The 18,427-nt window shown below is 44.3% G+C and overlaps 1 protein-coding gene across 2 annotated transcripts in view; it reads left to right on the top strand.

Moving 5' to 3' along the window:
- Positions 1-381: 381 nt before the first annotated feature.
- Positions 382-18,427, top strand: part of MID2 (midline 2) — a 99,272-nt gene continuing 81,226 nt past the window's right edge. For both annotated transcript variants that reach the window (XM_027839082.1, XM_027839086.1), the window contains exons 1-2: positions 382-477; positions 13,821-14,536. In XM_027839082.1, the coding sequence (XP_027694883.1) occupies positions 13,838-14,536 (699 nt within the window). In that variant the 5' untranslated portion in view covers positions 382-477; positions 13,821-13,837. The remainder of the gene's footprint in view (positions 478-13,820; positions 14,537-18,427) is intronic.

An 18,427-nucleotide genomic window follows, 5' to 3' on the forward strand; every position in this document is an offset into this window, starting at 1 on the left:
GTCTACGCAGCCCACGATTTCTGTTTTGCTCCGGGGTGGTTTGCGTAGAGCAGCTTCGTCTGTGGACGTGGGTGGCCCTCCTGGCCTTTCTTTGGGCAGACAACAAGTGTCGCCGGCTGTTGTGGTTGGACTGTTTGTGCTGGGAGCAGGCGGGGCGGCGGGGGATCAGGAGGAGCGAACGACGGCGTGGGGGGGGGGGGGGTGGTTCGGGGGGGAGAGGTGAAACGGTGGAACAGGAAGGAGTTTGCACACATTTCTGCCTCCCTCCGCATTTCGCCTACTGCCGAGGCTGTCCAGGACTGTCTCTTTCCAGAGCCTGCAGAGGCGCGCGCGCGCGCGCGCACGCTCTCCTCCGCCCTCCCCCGGTTCGGTGCGCGCGCACAGACACCCGCACGCTCCCTCTCTCTCCACCCGGCTCAGTGGGTCTCTTCTTCCAAGATGACAGGACGGAGGAGGCCAGGCTGCTGGAATCAGCTGGTACGTAGGGGAGCACTCCGGCCGGCCGGGCCTCACCCAGAGGCTGTCCGCTGCTCTCTGTCCCCTGCTCTCACTCCCTGAGTAGGCTGCTCAGCTGCTAGGCTGCTCTCCGCGCTTTGCGGCGGCTCTGCGCTGCTAGTCTGCTCTCCGCGCCCTGGCTCGCCCTGGGCTGGCGGAGCGCTCCCGCTCCTGCCCTCGCTCCCGGCTGGGAAGGAAGCAAGCCAGAGGCGCCCAGGGGATGGGAAAAGGGGGGAAGGCAAGGAGAGGCGCTGTGGAGGCTGCAGGTGAGCCCTGTGGGTGGGCGGCCGGCTGGAAAGGTGCTCTGGCCCGCTTGGGGACGGGGGCGCCCTTGCCCAACTTTGCCCCGATGGGCGGCGGCGGGAGCTTTGGCCGTGGCGGCCGCCGGGCCAGCCGGCAGGAAGGGAAAGAGGCCAGTGTGCGCCCAGCGTGCCCGCTTGTGCCCGGCTCCTGCTTCCATTCCTTCGGGCAGCCAAAGCGGCCGGCAGAGGGCACGCCCCCTCGGGGCTTGCTTGGACTCCTTTGCCTGGACGTTCCCCCTCACTTCTCACCCTACCCTTACCCCGCACCTTGTCCAGCCGGCCGCCCTGCCTGTCCTGCCGTCCCGGCCCTGCCCTGCCCTGCTGTGCCCTGCCCATCTCAGCATCAAGCGATGGCGCACTGGGGGGAGGTGAGGGGGGGCGGCCCGGGGAAGGGGGGCTCTCTGAGGCTGGCCAGGAAGGGGACCTTGAAGATGGCGGGGTGGGAGGGGGGCGGGAGTGGCCAGGCCTGGCCCTTTGGGCCTGGCCACTTGAGCCCTTCTTTCTCTGATTCCCGCGGATGGCCCTCTCTGAGATTGAAGTTTTTGCTCTTCCACTCACCCAGAGTTTTCCCCTCTCCACCTAGCCCATTTATCCTTTCCCTCCCATTCTATCTCCTCTTTTGAGTGTCTTCCCTTGGTTCGATATGGATGGGTGTATTTGTGAGGTGGAAGGTGTGTGTGTGTTGGGGGGGGGTCTGTATGAAAGCTGGGTAATTATGCATGCATATATGTATGCATGCATGCATGCATTGTTGGCTCATATTCCAAAGGTTACCCAGCTGAGCTGGGAAGGCTACCTTTTCCACCTTTTCCTCTAACCAGTGTTCCCATATGGAGGAGGGGGGACTGGCCCAGGGAGGGTTCTTTTATTGCTTTGTCCCCCTGCTGGGGGCTGGGGTGGGGGGTAGGGGTGAGGGGGTAGCAGTGTCTTTCCTGTAGCTGGTTATTTCAGCCTTCAATCTTCCTTTCCCTCCCCCACCCTAAGCCTCTGCTGCCCTTCCTTCGCAAATTTCTAAGGGGGATCAGCAGTTATTGGCTCCTCTATGACTCACAGGCTGACCAATTAGTTTATTAGAAAAATATGATGTAAAATAAAATGTCTTCTGTTTGTTACCTGGAGTCTGTTTTCCAGGTTGTCATTCAGGTCTGAAAGCCAAGAAAATTAGAGATTTCATCCCAGCTTGGATGCCATTTTTGCTTTGTGACCTCGGGGCAATTGTTGAGACCTGTCTTTTCTTAGGGTATCCATTTATGTAATAGGATAATCATTTCTTCCCAAATATTGTGAAATTTAACTTTATCCTTGAAGAGACACTGTGGTTCAGAGGACAGAAAATTGGCTTTCCGCTCAGGATCCTCAATCTCAATCTGAAAGGGGCCTCAGTGCCCATCTAGTACAGCCCCTTTCATTTTACAGATGAAGAAACTGAGACCGAAAGAGATGAAGTGACTTGTTCAAGATCTTAAGTAATACGCATCAGAGGTATGATTTGAATCCAAATCTTCTGACTCCAGAATTAGTGTATTGATTCCTTCACAAGATGGAGGACCTGGGATCAAATCCTTACTCTAATGCTTTATTACCCGTGTGACCTTGGGCCAGTCCCTTCCCCTCCCTGGGCCTCAGTTTCCCCCTCTGTAAAACGAGGGGGTTGGACTTGATCGCCCCTGAGGTCCCCTCTCATCTGAGATCAAGAACCCTCTGGGTCACCTTGGGCAGGTCACTTTATCTTCCCTGGGCCTCAGCTTCCCCCTCTGTAAAATGAGAGCCAGCCTCTGGAGCTTGATGGCCAGTTCTGTACACAGGGAGAGAAAGCTAGTTATATAATGAGTAAAGCCAGGACACTGGCAAGATAAAAGCCTTCACTCGTCGTTATGGGTCTTCTAGCCGCCAAATATATTGGTTACCTTTTTTTTGTTCTAAATCTGGTTTTCTTCAAGGGAACAGAAGAGAGAGAAAGCAGGACTCAGGAACCTTAAGATTCATTCTGGTGAATGCAAATCGGTTTCAGTCGTAGCTTAAATGATTTTAAGGTGCTCTACCATGGCTTATCTGAGTCAGTCATTTGGAAATGGAGCCTCGCCCATTTTTAACCTATGTGGGGGCAGCTACCTCATTTGTATTGGGAAGCAGCATAAGTAGTTTTTGGCATACACACTTTAGGCATCTTTAGCATGTCGTTATAATGAGTCACAACATTTATGGAGCCCCATACCGATTTGTCTGCAGCTTCGGTCTTGGGCTTTGGTGATGGTGGTGGTAGTGGGGAGAGTATCTGTCTTATCTGTTCTGGACGGCAGAGGTTGGGAATGGGAAAGGGAGAGGACAGTGTCCCAGCTCTTCTGGCTGGGTTCCTCATCCAAGTCTTGCCTCAGGCCCATGTATTACACGAGTCCACCTCTGGAAAGTCCTGACACTAAGTCAGAGTGACTCAGTTGCTTCATTAATATGAGCAGCGTAAATTGATTTAGATGAAATTGGTTTAGTGAAGCCTTCCTCTGAGTACATGGCAGCTTGTCCCAACTTGCAGGTCCCAAAGCACTGCCAGTGGAGTTTGTTAATTGCATCAAAAAATCGCCCTGGCTACTGAGCAGATCCACTCCTCCCTCAAAATTTGCTGACATCAAAACCATCAAGGCAGGGAAGGAAAATGAAGGGGTTGAACTCGATGGTGCAGTTTGCAGTCCTCTGTTTGGGAGTACCACTGGCAACACCAGAAGTGTTCTAGCCTTACCATTCGATGGTTCTCTGTGGCCTGCAGGGGCTGCTGTTGTATTTTCTCCCTTATGTCCCATTGAGGGGAACCCCAATGCAAACCCACCCAGGCTCCGGGCCGAGACAAAGATTTGCCCTTAAGAACCATTGCTTTCAACTTCTTAGTCACCTCTCCCATATGTATAGACTATCAGTATGCCCTAGAACATTTGTATATGTAATTCAATACACTGGGCAGCCAGTGAGGGTCAAATAGGTGTTGTCAAGTCGAAGTTGCTAATATCTTCCTTAATGTGAAAGGGAGGATTTGCCAAGGACCCAAGTGCCCTGGATGCCTAGGGACTCCACCCCATCAAGATATGGGTTGCAACACGTTCTCAGGATACATCATGGTTCAGTAGAGTTCAAAGCTGTTTACTTTTTGCCAAGTGAAAATTTGGCACCATGGTAAGATTGGCTCATCAGTCATCCAAATGGCCCTGCTATTTGTACTTTGAGTCTCTTAAAGGCAGTGATTAGTTTCATCCTGGTCATTGGGTAGAGAGATATCTAGCTCAGTATTTTCTAACTGGGGGTAGCCTTTATTTATGTGTTTATGCTGGAAAACCTTCTAGTACTTCTTTGCAAAAAATAAAAAATAGAAGTGCCAGCTCTTCTTGGTTTTGAAATTGTTCAGTAAACGGTGGCTGCTACTGTTGCTCTTTTCCAGGGAGCAATACATTTTTCTCTAACTTCCTGAAACAGAACCCAGCTCAGGATTTGCTTTGGAAATATATATGGGAGATCTATAGCTTTTAATCCAACCTTTTCTACAGCAGCCTAGTGGCTATTTCTCTCTCTCTCTCTCTCTCTCTCTCTCTGTCTCTCTTTCTGTCTTTCCCTCTCCCTCTCTCCTCCTCCCTCCTTCTTTCTCTTCATTGTCATAGTCAATGTAGCTTGATTTGAGAAAAAAGAATATATTCAATTTAATATAGTAGTGACAAAGTTCCCATCTGTATTCCCTTCTCAATTTCTTTTTGTTGTCTTCTATGTACCTTCTAATTGTTTTATTGATGCTCTTATTCCTTTCTCAAATTTTCATCGAGGATATGAGAGTATTCTTGTAAAGATTTGGTAAAGATCAAGAAAATAGGCATATGAGAAAGCTGATGTTGAAAGCCTTGAGATTGCCTTTTTTTAGTAGAGTCAAATTTCTGATTTTTTTTTCCTAATTGTTTGATGTTCTCCCTTTAACATGCATTTTCTTGCCTCTAGTTGATATTAATCATCTCATTTATTTTCTTTGCTGGTTCTCTGGGGTTTTCTAACCGTATTATTATGTTGTCTGCAAATGGGTATAATTTTACCTCTCTTTTGTCATTGTTTATGCCTTTGATTTTATCTCTTGTTTTATTGCTGTAAGTTAGTATTTCTAGAACTATGTTATGTAATACTGGGGAAAGGGAATATTCTTATTTTACCTCTTTGTACTGGGAAAGCTTCTGGTGGTTCTCCATTGTACTTCTAGGATCAATATAAACTTCTCTGTTTAACCTTCAATGCCCTTCATAACCTGGCCACTTCTACATTTCTAGTCTTCTTACACCTTACTCTCCTCCATGTTCTCTATGATCACGAAAAGCTGGTCTCCTGGCTGTTCCTCACACGTGACATTCCATGTCTTTGCAATAGCTGTCTCTCATGCCTAGAATACCCTACCTCCTCACCCCTGCTTTGTAGTTTCCCTGACTTTCTCCAAGATTCATTTCAAAACCCACTTTCTGCATGGGAAAGCTTCTGTCTTCCCCTTCTGCCTTCTCCTTTCAAATAACCTTCCATCTACTCTCTCTCTTTCTATTTTGTATGTGCCTAGTTTACATATTGTCTCCCCTATTAGAATTGAGCTCCCTGAGGGCAGGCATTGTGTTTTTGCCATTCTTTGCATTCCTGGTGCTTAACACAATGCCTGACACTTAGCTTATGCTTCATAAATGCTTATTAACTGACTCACTCTTGATTTTAAATATATGCTTTTGATGATAATTAAATATGGCTTTTTCTATACTCACTCTTCCTTTTCCCTTTTTGGGTTGGTTTTGAACTTATGATTTCATCAATGAAGGGAGCTTTTCTGGCGTGGAATCTCCCTCAGCCAGTTCATATGGGCAACTCACCAGTAACTTACTGTCTTAGGGAGGAACTGAGAGGCTCTAAGGAAGTTGCCCAGGGTCCCACAACCAATATGTGCCAGAGCCAAACCCTACACCCAGTCTTCCTGTCCCCAAAGCTAGGTCTGTCTCCTTTACCAGGCTGCTTTTACACATCACTGCTTTTTAAGATTTTTAACACAAACAAGCCCTGAATTTTGTCAAAGGTTTTTTATTGCTTCTATTGAAATAATCATATACATTTTGTTTTATAGGGTTAATTATGTTGTTTTCCTAATGGCAAACCATTCTTTCATCCCTGGTATGAATCCAAGTTGGTCACAGTAAATTCTTTTTTGGATACGATTCTGTAGTTTCCTTGTGAGGATTTTATTTAAAACTGTTGCATCATTCTTCCTTTGTGAGATTTGTCTGTTTGGTCTCTCTTTTTTTCTTTTCTTTTCTTTTCTTTTCCTTTTTTTTTTTTTTTTTTTTTTTTTTTTCTTTTTATTTTGTTTTTTTTTTTTTTTGCTTTGTCTCACCTTAATTTGGGCATTGGAACTATATTTGTTTCATAAAAGAAGTTTGCTGGCATGCTTTTTGTTTTGGAGTCTTTTTGGTAGCGTGGATATTAGTTGCTTTTCCAATGCTTGTTAGAATTCATTTGTTAATCCATCTGGACTGGGAGTTGTTTTCTTTGGCAATTCATTTGTGGCTTGCTCAATTTCTTTTTCCAAGATTAGGTTATTCAAGACCTCTGTTTCTTGTTTTGTTGGTCGGGATATTTTCTATTTTGGGAGATTTTAATCAATTTCCTTTGAATTCCCAGTTTTGCTGACATCTCATTGTCTGTTGTAATTTTTGATAATGAGTTTTGTTTCCTTTCTGTTTAAATGTGAATTCATCTTTTCAGTTTTTTGGTTTGGTAATTGGATTTTCCCCTTCTTTTATTTGATCAAGTCGGCTAATGTTAATTGCTTTTGTTTGTTTTTGACAAAATCAGCTCTTGGTTTTACTGATCAGTTCTATGGTCTCTATTTTTAAATTTCTCTTTTTCTAATTTTCAAGATTTCTTTTGTGTATATTTAATAGCCGCTAACTTATTTCCTGATCTTTTAAGTTACATTGTTATTTCATTGATCTTTTTTCTATTTTGTTAACATAAGTTTTCAGAGAGAAATTTTCCTCTGTGTGCTGCTTTTTAATTGTGTCCTAAAAGTTTTGGTTCCTTGTTTCATTTTTTAGCATTGTTACCATAATTATTGTTTCTTTGACTCAGTCATCATTCGGGATGGCATTCCTTTGTCTCCATTTGGGTCTGTATTTTTCCTTTTATTTCTTTTGTTGATTATAAATTTTATTGTCTCAATCTATAAAGCATGTGTTTATTATTTCTCTTCTTTATATATGTTTATGGTTCCTTTATGTTCTAGCACGTCATGACTTTTTGTAAAGGTACTGTGGCATGCTGTGAAATATGAATATTCTTTAATATTCCTTGCAGAAGGCACCATAGGCCAGTCAAGTCTAGTCAATATGGCTTTCTATTTTCCTTCTTTTTTATATTTCTGTTGGATTTATCCAGCTCTGAGAGGAATACTAAAATATCTGACTATTATTTTGTTCTTGCCTTTTGCCACCTAGGTTTTTCTTTTGAGAACATAACTGCTATGCCATTAGGTCATACTGCTAATTTCTCATTGTCTTTGGTGCCCTTAAGTGGAATGTAGTTTTATTATTTTTCTCTTTTGACTTTATTGATTTTTAGTTTCTTTATCTAAGATTGTGATGCTAATCCTTGCTTTCTTAGAGTTGCCTGAGGCACAATAGATTTTTTTTTGCATCCCCTTACGTTCATTCTGTATGTTTAAAATGAGTGTCTTCTATACAGCAAATTGTTGGATTTTTTTTCTTATTTTGATGTTCATTTTCTTTTTATTGCAGAATTTAATCTATTCACATTTGAGGTTGTAATTGTTCAATTTGTATTTTCTTTCATCAACTATTTATATGAACACGTACATCTATATATTATATATGGGATGTATTTGGACCTGTGATTTCATTGGCATAGGGAACTCCTCAACGAGGAGACTCCCTCTACCAATGCAGATAGAGTTGTTTAGAGCACTGAGAGGTTAAGTGACCAGGGTCACACAGCCAGAATGTGTCAGAGACCAGACTTGAGCTCACATCTTCCTTACTCTGAGGCCAATTCTCCATTCTTTACACCAAACTGCTTAAATGTATATTACATATACATGATATAAATGTGTTGCCTGTTATGTTTGTTTTGCTCTCCCTTGCTTTTGTTTAAGTCTTCTTTTTCCCAGCTCAGGTAAGAATATGGCACCTAATCATCCTTCCCACCACTTCCATTTTTGTGTGTCAGTGTTATTGATTATAATGCCCCTTTCCAAGAAGTGTTCTTTTCCTCCTGTCCTCATTCCTTCCAGGATTCTCTACTCTAGGAGTTCTTAACTTTTCTTCGTATCGAGGGTCCCTTTGAAAGTCTGGTGAAGCCGGTAGATCCCTTCTCAGAATTATGTTTTTAAGGAACTGAAGGGAATGCTAAATTTTAATTAGAAAATAAAGATAATTTTTCCTCCTATCCAAGTTCCTGGACCTCCCGAAATCTGTCCATGGAGTGGGTAAAGAAACCCTACTCAACTCTATTCTAGTTGCTAGGAATGCTAATTCTTAATGGAAGTAGGATACAGTGGCAAATATTCCATGAGGCTAGTCTTGGACTGGGGTGGGGGGGGCAGATCTGACTGTTCTTTCCCTCATCTCAGCCTTTTTTGATGTCACACCTCCCTCCCTTTGAACCTCTGAAACCCTGTTCTTCCCTCTCTGAGTCATGCCTCCCCAAATACCCAACTACTTCCTCCCCTGCCCCCAGTGGGAATTAGCACTGAGTGTTTATAACCGTGTGTTGTATAAGCTGATTGGGTCCAACTCCCACCCTCCCAAAGTAGGATTATGCTTGTCTCACTCTCTGGCCTCTGAGGGGTGGACTGCATGCTGCTCCTCCCCTGTTCACCATACCCAATTTCCACTGTATTCTGTCCCCCCAACAATGTTCCATTGCTGTTATCCCAGCTACCACTCCCAATGGTGGGGGAGAAACTGAAAGCCTCTTGTCTATTTCTTGAGTAATGACCACTCATTATCGCCATCCCCCCTTCATTCTTTCCTCTTCCTGACTGAGATGCAGTCCTCTTTTATCCCTTCCACCTATAATATTGATTTATTAATGAGGGGCTGAGAATTTTTCCCCTGAAATATTAATACACACTGTCTACCTAGTCTCTCGATTTTTCCTGTTACATGTTTTATTCCTTAGCTTAACATTTTTCTTTCGAACTCAGCAAACATCAACAAGCAGCATTTCAATAAACAGGGAACAGAAAAGAATGTATATGAAATTAAGAACTTCTTTTAGGGAAATTTTTTTTTTTTTACATTGAACATGGTAGTAACAAAACTGCCCTGTGTCTTCTTATGGACTTCCTTCTGTTCTCTTTGTATTTTTTGAGTTCATTAATACTCTTTTCTTCTTTTTGTTTTTGTTTTAATTTAGTATTTTATTTTTTCTCAATTACATATAAAAACATTCTTATTCTTTTTGAATCTCTATCACTACTCACCAACCCTCATTACTGCTTCCCCCCCCCCCCGCCAACAGAAACCTCAAATACATTCAGCGCCAAGAAAGAACACTTCAGCTATGACTGAAAATGTACATCTTGGTCTGTGCCTCAGTCTAGCCTATCACCTTTCTGCCAAGAAAGAGCGGGAAACGTGCTTTATCATCATTTTTCCAAAGTCAGAATTGGCCACTGCTTTGATCAGTGTTCTGCAGTCTTCCAGAGTTGTTTTCTTTTACACTGTTTTCATCATCGAGTAAATGGTCCTATTCTGCTCATTTTACCCGGCTTCAGTTCATACACGTCTTCTCTGAATCCATCATATTCTTTTCTTTTCATGTAATGATACCCCATTACATTCACAGACCATCATTTGTTCTGCCCTTCCTCAGTTGGGTACCCCCTTTGTTTTCAGTTCCTTGCTACAACAAAAAGTGATGCTGTACGTATTTTGGGGGACCTGTGGGACCTTTGTCTCCATCTTTGAACTCTTTTGGCATATATGCTTAGCAGTGGACCAGTTTAGTGACTTTGGGGATAGAATTCCAAATTGCTTTCCCAAATGGCTGGAGCAATTCCTAGCTTCACCAGCAATGGATTCTTGGTGCCTGTCCTACAGCCCCTCCAACAATTGCCATTTTCCTCTTTTGTCCTTGTGACTGATCTGATGGGTGAGTGGTAGAACCTTGGTTGTTTTAATTTGCATTTCTCTTGGAGCACTTTTCACATGATTGTTTGAGTTGGCATTTCTTTGTTTGGAAAATGCCTCTTCATATTTTTTGACCATTTATTTGTTAGAAAACGGATTTTTGTTTTCCTTTGAATAAATTACCTTAGATATCAGACCTTTATCAGAGGAATTTTCTCTGATTTTCTTCTTCATGAGACTATAGTTTTAGAATTGGAAGGGACCATCAAGGTTATTAAGTCTAAACTTCACATTTTATAGATGAGGAAACCAAAGTTCAGAGAGTTTGACTTGCCCAGGGTCACACAACCAGTAAGTGTCTGTGGTAGGACTTGAACTCAGGATTTTTGTTTATAGGTCCATTGTTCTACCATACCATTCCAAGAGCCTTGTCACTATCCTGGCTCCTGAGGGCTGGTCCCTTAAGACACTACTGAGAGGAGTACTCCAAGAATGCTGTGCACTGAAGCCTCTTAACCACCTTTCTGTGCTGTTTTTATTACTTTTAATCAGTGGTCAGTTTCTGCTCTCTCTCTCTCTCTTTCTCTTTCTCTCTCTCTCTCTCTCTCTCTCTCTCTCTCACACTCTCACTTTCTTGTTTCCCAGGCCCCATCTCTGCACTACTGCCTCTTTTCCTTTTTAGAACTCTAGGGTGGGTGCTCTGATTTATAGGCTTCAATTTACCATTGGAACAGAGGAGGGAATCTAGAATCCATGGGTGTGCCCTGGAGTGATGGCACCTCCACCCTCCCCTGAACAGGGACAATCCTTCCCCAAAAACTGAAAGTTGACTTCTAAGGCCAGGTGCCCCAAATTACAGTAACCATGAGGGTTATGGGGCAGTAGGTGTGGGTTGTTGGAGTATTATAAAGGGTAGGCTGGTGAATTGGGTTTTGTTTCCCCATTCATCTTCTTATTCTTGGTGAGCCTTCTAAGTTGTGAGATTCTTTATACTAGTTGCTGTTGTGGGTGGAAGTTGCCCTTAGGAAGCCATCTTCACACCATGGTCATATGATGGCTTCTTATGAATACCAGGACAAGATGACCCAGTGTCCCATGAATCTTTTTGTTGCCCTTTCATCATACAGTGTGATCAGCTCTCTTAACAACCTTTATTTGCATAAAACCCTGTAAGCCATCCTTTCATGACCCAAAGGCTAATGGACTCTATCCTCAGGGAAGAGGACCTTAAAGAAGAGCTGGTCCAAACCCCAAATTTGATCGATGACAAAACTTGGATTGAGAGAGGTTCAGTGATTTGTTCGAGGCCGAGTATAACAGAGCTGGGATTCAACCCGCTTCTTCTCACTCCAAATCCAGCCCTCTTTCCACTGTACTGTGCCACCTTCCATTTAGCTATAACTTTCTTTCATCTTCTGGCTTCATTTATAGTGCAAATGTCAATATTGACATGACTCAGTTCCTCCGATAGTATGTTGACTCACTGATCATTGAACAAAGATTGCACGGTTAGAGCACCAAGAGTTAGGTTACTGTTGATCGACTCTCGAAAAGTTCAGCCCACTACCACCATCACCGTGGAACCAGAAGGAGACCACCCAAGACTGAGGACCATTTGTGGCTTGCCCAGCTAAAGAATTCCTCACCTGGTGGCCAGCCAGCTGGTGACAAGCCTCTCTGTACTTAGTTGGGCTGGTCCTCAGAAAGCAGACACAGGCTGTCACCAGGCTCAAGCTCGAAGCTTTTCCAGTATGTTAGAATATGCCAGAGTTTACACCCTGCTGGCATGGCCTCTAAAGTTACCACCATGTCACAGTGCGGCATCAGAGAAGGAGGAATTCCTTCATGGGGGAACAGACCACCTTTATAACCAAAAAATCCCATTCAACATAAAATCTCGTGGTCTACAGTTTATGCTGACAGGAGCACACTATATCAGTGTGGTAGAAAAGGCTGGTTCATACCAGTAGAGCCAGTGTGACCTTGGGCCAGGTTCTTCATGACCTTGGGCCTCAGTTTCCTCTCCTATCAAATGAGATGGTTGGGCTAGATGCCTCTGAAGTGCTTCCCAGTTCTAGATCTATGACCCTCTGTGCCACCTTGAGGGAGTCATTTAGAATCTCTGGGTCTCAGCTTCCTTCCATGTAAGCATTTGAAATTGTTGACCACCTCCTCCTCCTGGATACTCTCTCCTCCCTGGTCTCTCTTGGTTCTCCTCTTGCCCCAACCTCTGACCACTCCTCAGCCTCTTTTGCTAGAAAATCATCTTTGTCCTGTCTTGTGTGTGAAAGTATACCCCAGGCTTCTGGCGTGGCTCGCTTTTCTTTTCTCTCTGTGACTTCATGAGTTCAACTACCATCTCTATACAGATGACACTGAGATCTATCTATCTGCCCCTTATGTCTTCTGAGCTCCAGCCTGTTGGACATCTCCATTTGTGTGATCTCAGAGGCATCTCAACAGATCCCATATGAAACCTCTTTCCCCCTAAACCCACTTTTCTTCTTAACATCTCTATCCTGTTGAGTGAAAAACCACCATTCTTGTGTTCACCTCTCACCTGAGCCATTGCAGTAGCCTTAGAATTGGTCTCCCTGTTTCTTGTCACCCTCCTCTCTAATCCAGAGGCCGCACAGTTGCCAAATTGATATTCCAGAAGCATAGGTGTGACCATGTCACTTCTGATTAGGAGCTTCATTTGCTTCACCATTGCTTCTGGGACAAAATACAAGCTTCTCTGTCTGGCTTTGACCTCTCTTCCTAGATTGATTTCATCCATGTTCCAGCCAAACTGTCCTCTTGTTTTTCCTCTCTCCTCCCACCCCAAACAGGATTCCATCACCTGTCTCTGTGTCCTTCATCCTCTGTCTAGGATGCTACCATCCCCCACCCTCTTCAAGTTCTCCTTCTACTTCTAATACTCCCCTTCCCCTCCCCAAAGCCCTGCTTCCATTATTTTTAAGAAGCATTTAATTATCCTTAATAACCTGGATTCTAGCGAGATTGCCTTGTTTTCCGGTAGGAAGACTGACCTTCGCTTGGAGCCACCAGCAGTCATTTGACTGTGAAAGAAAAAACAAATATTAGACATTCCCTGTGTTCTATACAGATTGGGATCTTTGGCCTAGTTTTTTTTTTAATTCATTGTATTTGCATCTCACTCCTAAGCACCTAAGTAAGATCTTTACAATCTATTACTGCCTTTTGGTTGATTTATAGCAGCATCCAAGGTCCTTCCATTAGCCTCTAAAACTTTTCAGTCTGCCTGCACCCTACCTCTTCTACCTCCTCTTCCCTCTTCTCTGTTTTGTCAACTTGCCCCACTCCCTAATCCTTTTTGGCAGTTTGCTTTACCCATCTATTTGTCCCATTACCTTTTTTTTACTTGCCTTGCCAACTACCTTCCCCTTCTAACTTCCTTTTCAGGTCCTTATTACTTAATCTTGTTACTTCTCCTTCAACTTTTGGTCACACAAGCTCAAAGTGAGATTGTTCTCCTTCCCATTTCCTTCAGTTTCCCCTCCCTAAACACAGTTTCTAGCCTTTTTCACAAATCAAAAGCCCTTTATTTCATCTTTACAATTTTCCTATTTCTTATTCAGCTCAGTCATCTCTTCTCCTCTTCCTTCTCCCATAACCTTCTCTTGTAGCAGCTGAAAGTCAAGTAGACTCAGACATTTTAGAAAAATTGTTAAAATTAAAGAAGTGGGGGTATCAAAGATTTTCTGTTTAAGTCTCAACTAATGAGGCATTTCAGCTTACCTGAATGCTTCCTGTCTTTGAGCATGAATCTTAATTAAAAAAAAAGTCTTTAGCTTCAGATTATGATACTAGGAGACCATTTCCTTAGGGAATTCTTACTAAGCCCTCCTTTGTGTTGCAGGTGAATGACCAGCCTCCATGGTTCTTAATGGACCAACAAGATTATTTTCATTAAAGATGGAAACATTGGAGTCAGAATTGACCTGCCCAATCTGCCTAGAGTTGTTCGAAGACCCCCTCCTGCTTCCATGCGCCCATAGCCTCTGCTTCAGCTGTGCCCATCGTATCCTCGTGTCCAGCTGTAACTCTGGGGAATCAGTTGAGCCCATTGCCGCCTTCCAGTGTCCTACTTGCCGATATGTTATCTCCTTGACCCATCGTGGCCTAGATGGCCTCAAGAGAAATGTGACCCTACAGAACATTATCGATCGGTTCCAGAAGGCTTCTCTGAGTGGGCCCAATTCCCCAGGCGAGAGCTGCCGGGAGCGGACTTATAGGCCTAGCCCCACCATGTCTAGCGAGCGAATTGCATGCCAGTTCTGTGAACAGGCCCCGCCGCGTGATGCAGTGAAGACCTGCATAACCTGTGAGGTGTCTTACTGTGACCGCTGCCTCCGAGCCACCCACCCAAACAAGAAGCCCTTCACCAGCCACCGATTGGTGGAGCCAGTACCAGACACACACCTTCGAGGGCTCATGTGCCTGGAGCATGAGAATGAGAAAGTGAACATGTACTGTGTGGCTGATGACCAACTGATCTGTGCCTTATGCAAACTAGTGGGGCGCCACAGAGACCACCAAGTGGCATCTCTTAGTGACCGATTTGAGAAACTCAAGGTAAGAGATCTGGAAGTGTTCTGACAGTCTGCTCTCCCTGCTCAGGGCCATGCAGTCCTTGAGTTTTCATGGGCATGGGTGGCTTTTCTCACATGACCAGGCAGTTTTTTCCACTTTGCATTTGAGAGGAACACCCATTTTTAAGAAATAGCTCTGCTCCTATAATTTGTCCATCCATGCAAACTCTTGCTGGATTAGGCATTAGAGGACCTGGGTTCAGGTCCTGACTCTGCCATTTAATGCCAGTGTGACTCTGGGCAATTCACCCGGGGTGAAGAATCTTCCACCTTGAGGCCGCATGTGGCCTTCTAGGTCCTTGGGTGCAGCCTTTTGACTGAGTCCAAGTTTTACAAAACAAATCCTTTTTTTAAGGGGATTTGTTCTGTGAAGTTTGGATTCAAAGGGCCGCACTTGAGGACCTGCCTCAAAGTCGCAGGTTCCCCACTCCTGACTAACTTCTCCTTTCTTCTGTTTTAAAAAGAATGAGGTAAGGGGCAGCTAGGTGGCACAGTGGATAGAGCACTGGCCCTGAAGTCAGGAGGACCTGAGTTCAAATCCGGCCTCAGACCAAACACTTGACACTTACTGGCTGTGTGACCCTGGGCAAGTCCCTTAACCCCAATTGCCTGGAAAAAAAAAAAAAGAACTAGGTATACAACATGACCTCAAAGGTCTCTTTCCCCCAGATCAGTGATCCTAGGAACTCTGTTAATATTATAGTCAGGGAATGCGTAGGTAACCAGTGGCCTATTACCTTTACAGCCTAGTCAAGTCATCTGATGGCATCTAGCTATAGCTAATATAATACGGGCAATAGCTAATATAATACAGGCAATAGCTAATAATAATAGCTAGTATTTATGGAGTACTTTAAGGTTTACAAAGCACTTTTCCTATGTTAATCAATTTGATCCTCACAATAATGCTGAGAGGTAGGGGATTTTTCTTATCCCCATTTTACAGATGCAGAAACTGAGGCACATAGAGGTTAAATGACTTCCCCAGGGTCACACAGCTAGTAAATGTTTGAAGATGGATTCAGACTGAGTTCATTCTGACTCCCAAGTCCCAAGCTACATCCACTGCTGCCTAGTACCTTCCCAGGTACTGGATAACACTGCATGATACATATGTCTTCTCACCCATCCATTAGCTCTTTAAAAATAATTTTTTGGGTTGCTTTCTGCTTGACAAATGCCATGAAACACGGGTATTTTCATGTCCACAGATCAGAGAAGAGGATTTGATTTGAAGCCACACATTTCTATTGCATACTGTTTGCATTTTCAAAAACAACGTAAACAATTCAGCATGTTAGTTTCAAAGCTGTCCTACTTATCTGTATCTCCTTTTGAATTCCTTTTTGTTCTCTTTAGTACATTTCCCTCAAATACTACAATGACCTTCTTTTCTTTCTTTTCTTTTCAGCCTCTCTATTGCCGTTCCCCCTCTTCTTACTAAGTCCCACTCCCTCTCCTCCACCATTTAAAACAATTCTCCCTTATAACAAATAAGCATAGGGACAGGGATAGGGGCTGGACCTGTGATCTCATTGATATAGGGAACTCCCATATAAGAAAACTCCCTCTATCAGTGTAGAATAGCATCTGGGTGCCTGGGGTATTGAGGAGTGAATTGACTGCTCCAGCTTGTCATACAGCTAGTATATATCAGAAGTAAGACTTGAACCAGGGCTTCCTGCCTCCAGGGCTAGGTCTCTATCCACCGTTGCGATAGCAAGCTTATCTACACATTGGCCATATCCAAAAATGTATCCCTCACTCTGTCCCATGAGTCCCCCACCCCTCTGCCAATCTACCTCCTCTTTGGAGTGTGTCCATGCCTGTGTGTCTACATCTTTTGTGTGTCTGCCTTTATGTACCTATGTTCATGTGGGGGGGGGTGGAGAGGTGGCAGGGCGGCTCTGGGTGTGTACAGCTATGTGGGTGATGGGGTCTGTGGGCAGTGTATATGAAAAAGCCACCTCTGGAGCCATGAGACCTCACTGATCAACCAGTGAGGCAGGAGGGAGCCCTAAGGGCCTGACCAAATCGCAATCATCATCACTGTGGGTAGTGGTAACAGAGGCCACAGGTCTGCTTGGGAGTCCCAGGCCCACACATTGCCGAGGTTTCATCAGTGTTCATTGGTCCTGCTTGATGGTACTCTCGCTGCCAGCCCCAAGTGGTTTTGGAAGCCCTGTTACCTCACCCTGGGATTGTCAAGTGTCAGGTTAGTAGATGAATTTCAGAAGTGATCATTGATCCTCCTCAATGGCCTTCCTGTGTGGGTGTAAATGCCTCGAGAAGAATCCAGAAAATGTGTTGGTGTGTGGTTTGTTTGGGAAGTGAGAGTGTGGGACACCCAAAAGGGGGTGATTGTATAAGCCTGGATGGAGGGGGGAATCCAGGAAGGGGAAGGGAGAGAGAGAGGGAGGAATTGAAAACTTTCTCCCTTTTCTTCTCCTGGCAGGCCAGCACTTGATCTCAGTCTGCCTTTAGGAATCCTGCCCTTTTATTATTTTATTTTACTTTTAATATTTTTTGTTATCTCATTTATATCACCTTCATTTACAAATATATGGCTCCTTCATCCCCTCCCCTGCGAGCCAACCCTGATAATAATGAATTTTTTTTTAAGAGAGGGGGAAAAGAGCTCAGCACAACCAGCACATACATTAGCTGAGTCTAACAGTATATGCAATAGAACCCCCCTTCAAAGGCAGAGATCTGCTCAAATATTTCTCTATTCATGTAGATTCTCAGCAGAAGCTATTGAATGAACTTTGTAGACTGCATACATCTGTATCTATCTCTGTAGGAAAGGTAACCCCAAAGGGGAAGTCACTGGCATCTAGGGGCACCAGAAAAGAGTTTCGATAGAAAGTGGGATTTAAGCTGAGTCTCAAAGGAAGCTAAAGAAACTGGGAGGGGGGGAGGCATTCCACGGGTGGGAGCCAGCACAGGCAGTAGTGTGTTCTAGAGGAGGAACAATGAGTGGGCCATTTTTGCTGGATTGGGGAGTGTATGGAGAGAAGTAAAGTGTATGAAGTTTGGAGAAATGAGAAGGGGCCAGGCCATGAAGGGCTTTAAACACTAAACAGGAGTGACCTGTGTAACCATGGGTAGGTTATTTTATCTCCTTGGGTCTTGTTTCCTCATCTTTCAAATGAGAGGATGGGATTAGTTGGCCTTGAAAGTCCCTTCCAGCTCCAGCTAAATCAGTGATCCTTGGAGCAAGTGTGACCTTAGGTAATTCATTTAACCTCACTAGGCTTCAGTTTTCTCATTTGTCAAATGGAGGGATTAGGCCAGATGGCCTCTAGGTTCCCTTTCAGTTAAAATCAAGGAGGAAGAGCTTAGGTGTCTGGGACTCATGAGTAAACAATTCTAGGGAAATGTAGTGACTTAGCCAAGGTTATGCAGAGCATCTGTTCTTGAGGAGCTAGGTCTGAAGCCCAGGTCTTCTCCCTCTCTGGCCCCTGGCACTATATGCCGTGATCCTCATGGGGCTGCTTTACCCTCTCTTCTCCCTCAGTAAGACTGGCATCATATGCTTTGTGCTCCAGTATAAACACATTGCCCAAGTCAGTAACTGATCACTAACACAAGCAAATGAAGGCCACCCAATAGTTCACACTTTATAGTGCTGCAAAGTTTCCAACCACCTGGTGAGGTAAGGACATGGCAAGTGTGATTTCTATTTTCTAGATGTGGAAACTGAGGCTTTCTGAGGGTAAGTGAAGTCAGGATTTGAACCAGGTTTCATCCATCTCCAAGACCAATGCTCTTCCATTTATACCACAGTTTGCCTTGTGTAGAGACTTACTGTTTCAAAATGGAAAACACACTCTAAAGGGTTTGGAGCGCTCTGGAGTTGGGAGAGTGAATA

Source organism: Vombatus ursinus, unplaced genomic scaffold (genome assembly GCF_900497805.2).
Source record: "Vombatus ursinus unplaced genomic scaffold, bare-nosed wombat genome assembly UNPS02004677.1, whole genome shotgun sequence".
Taxonomy (NCBI): Eukaryota; Metazoa; Chordata; class Mammalia; order Diprotodontia; family Vombatidae; genus Vombatus; species Vombatus ursinus.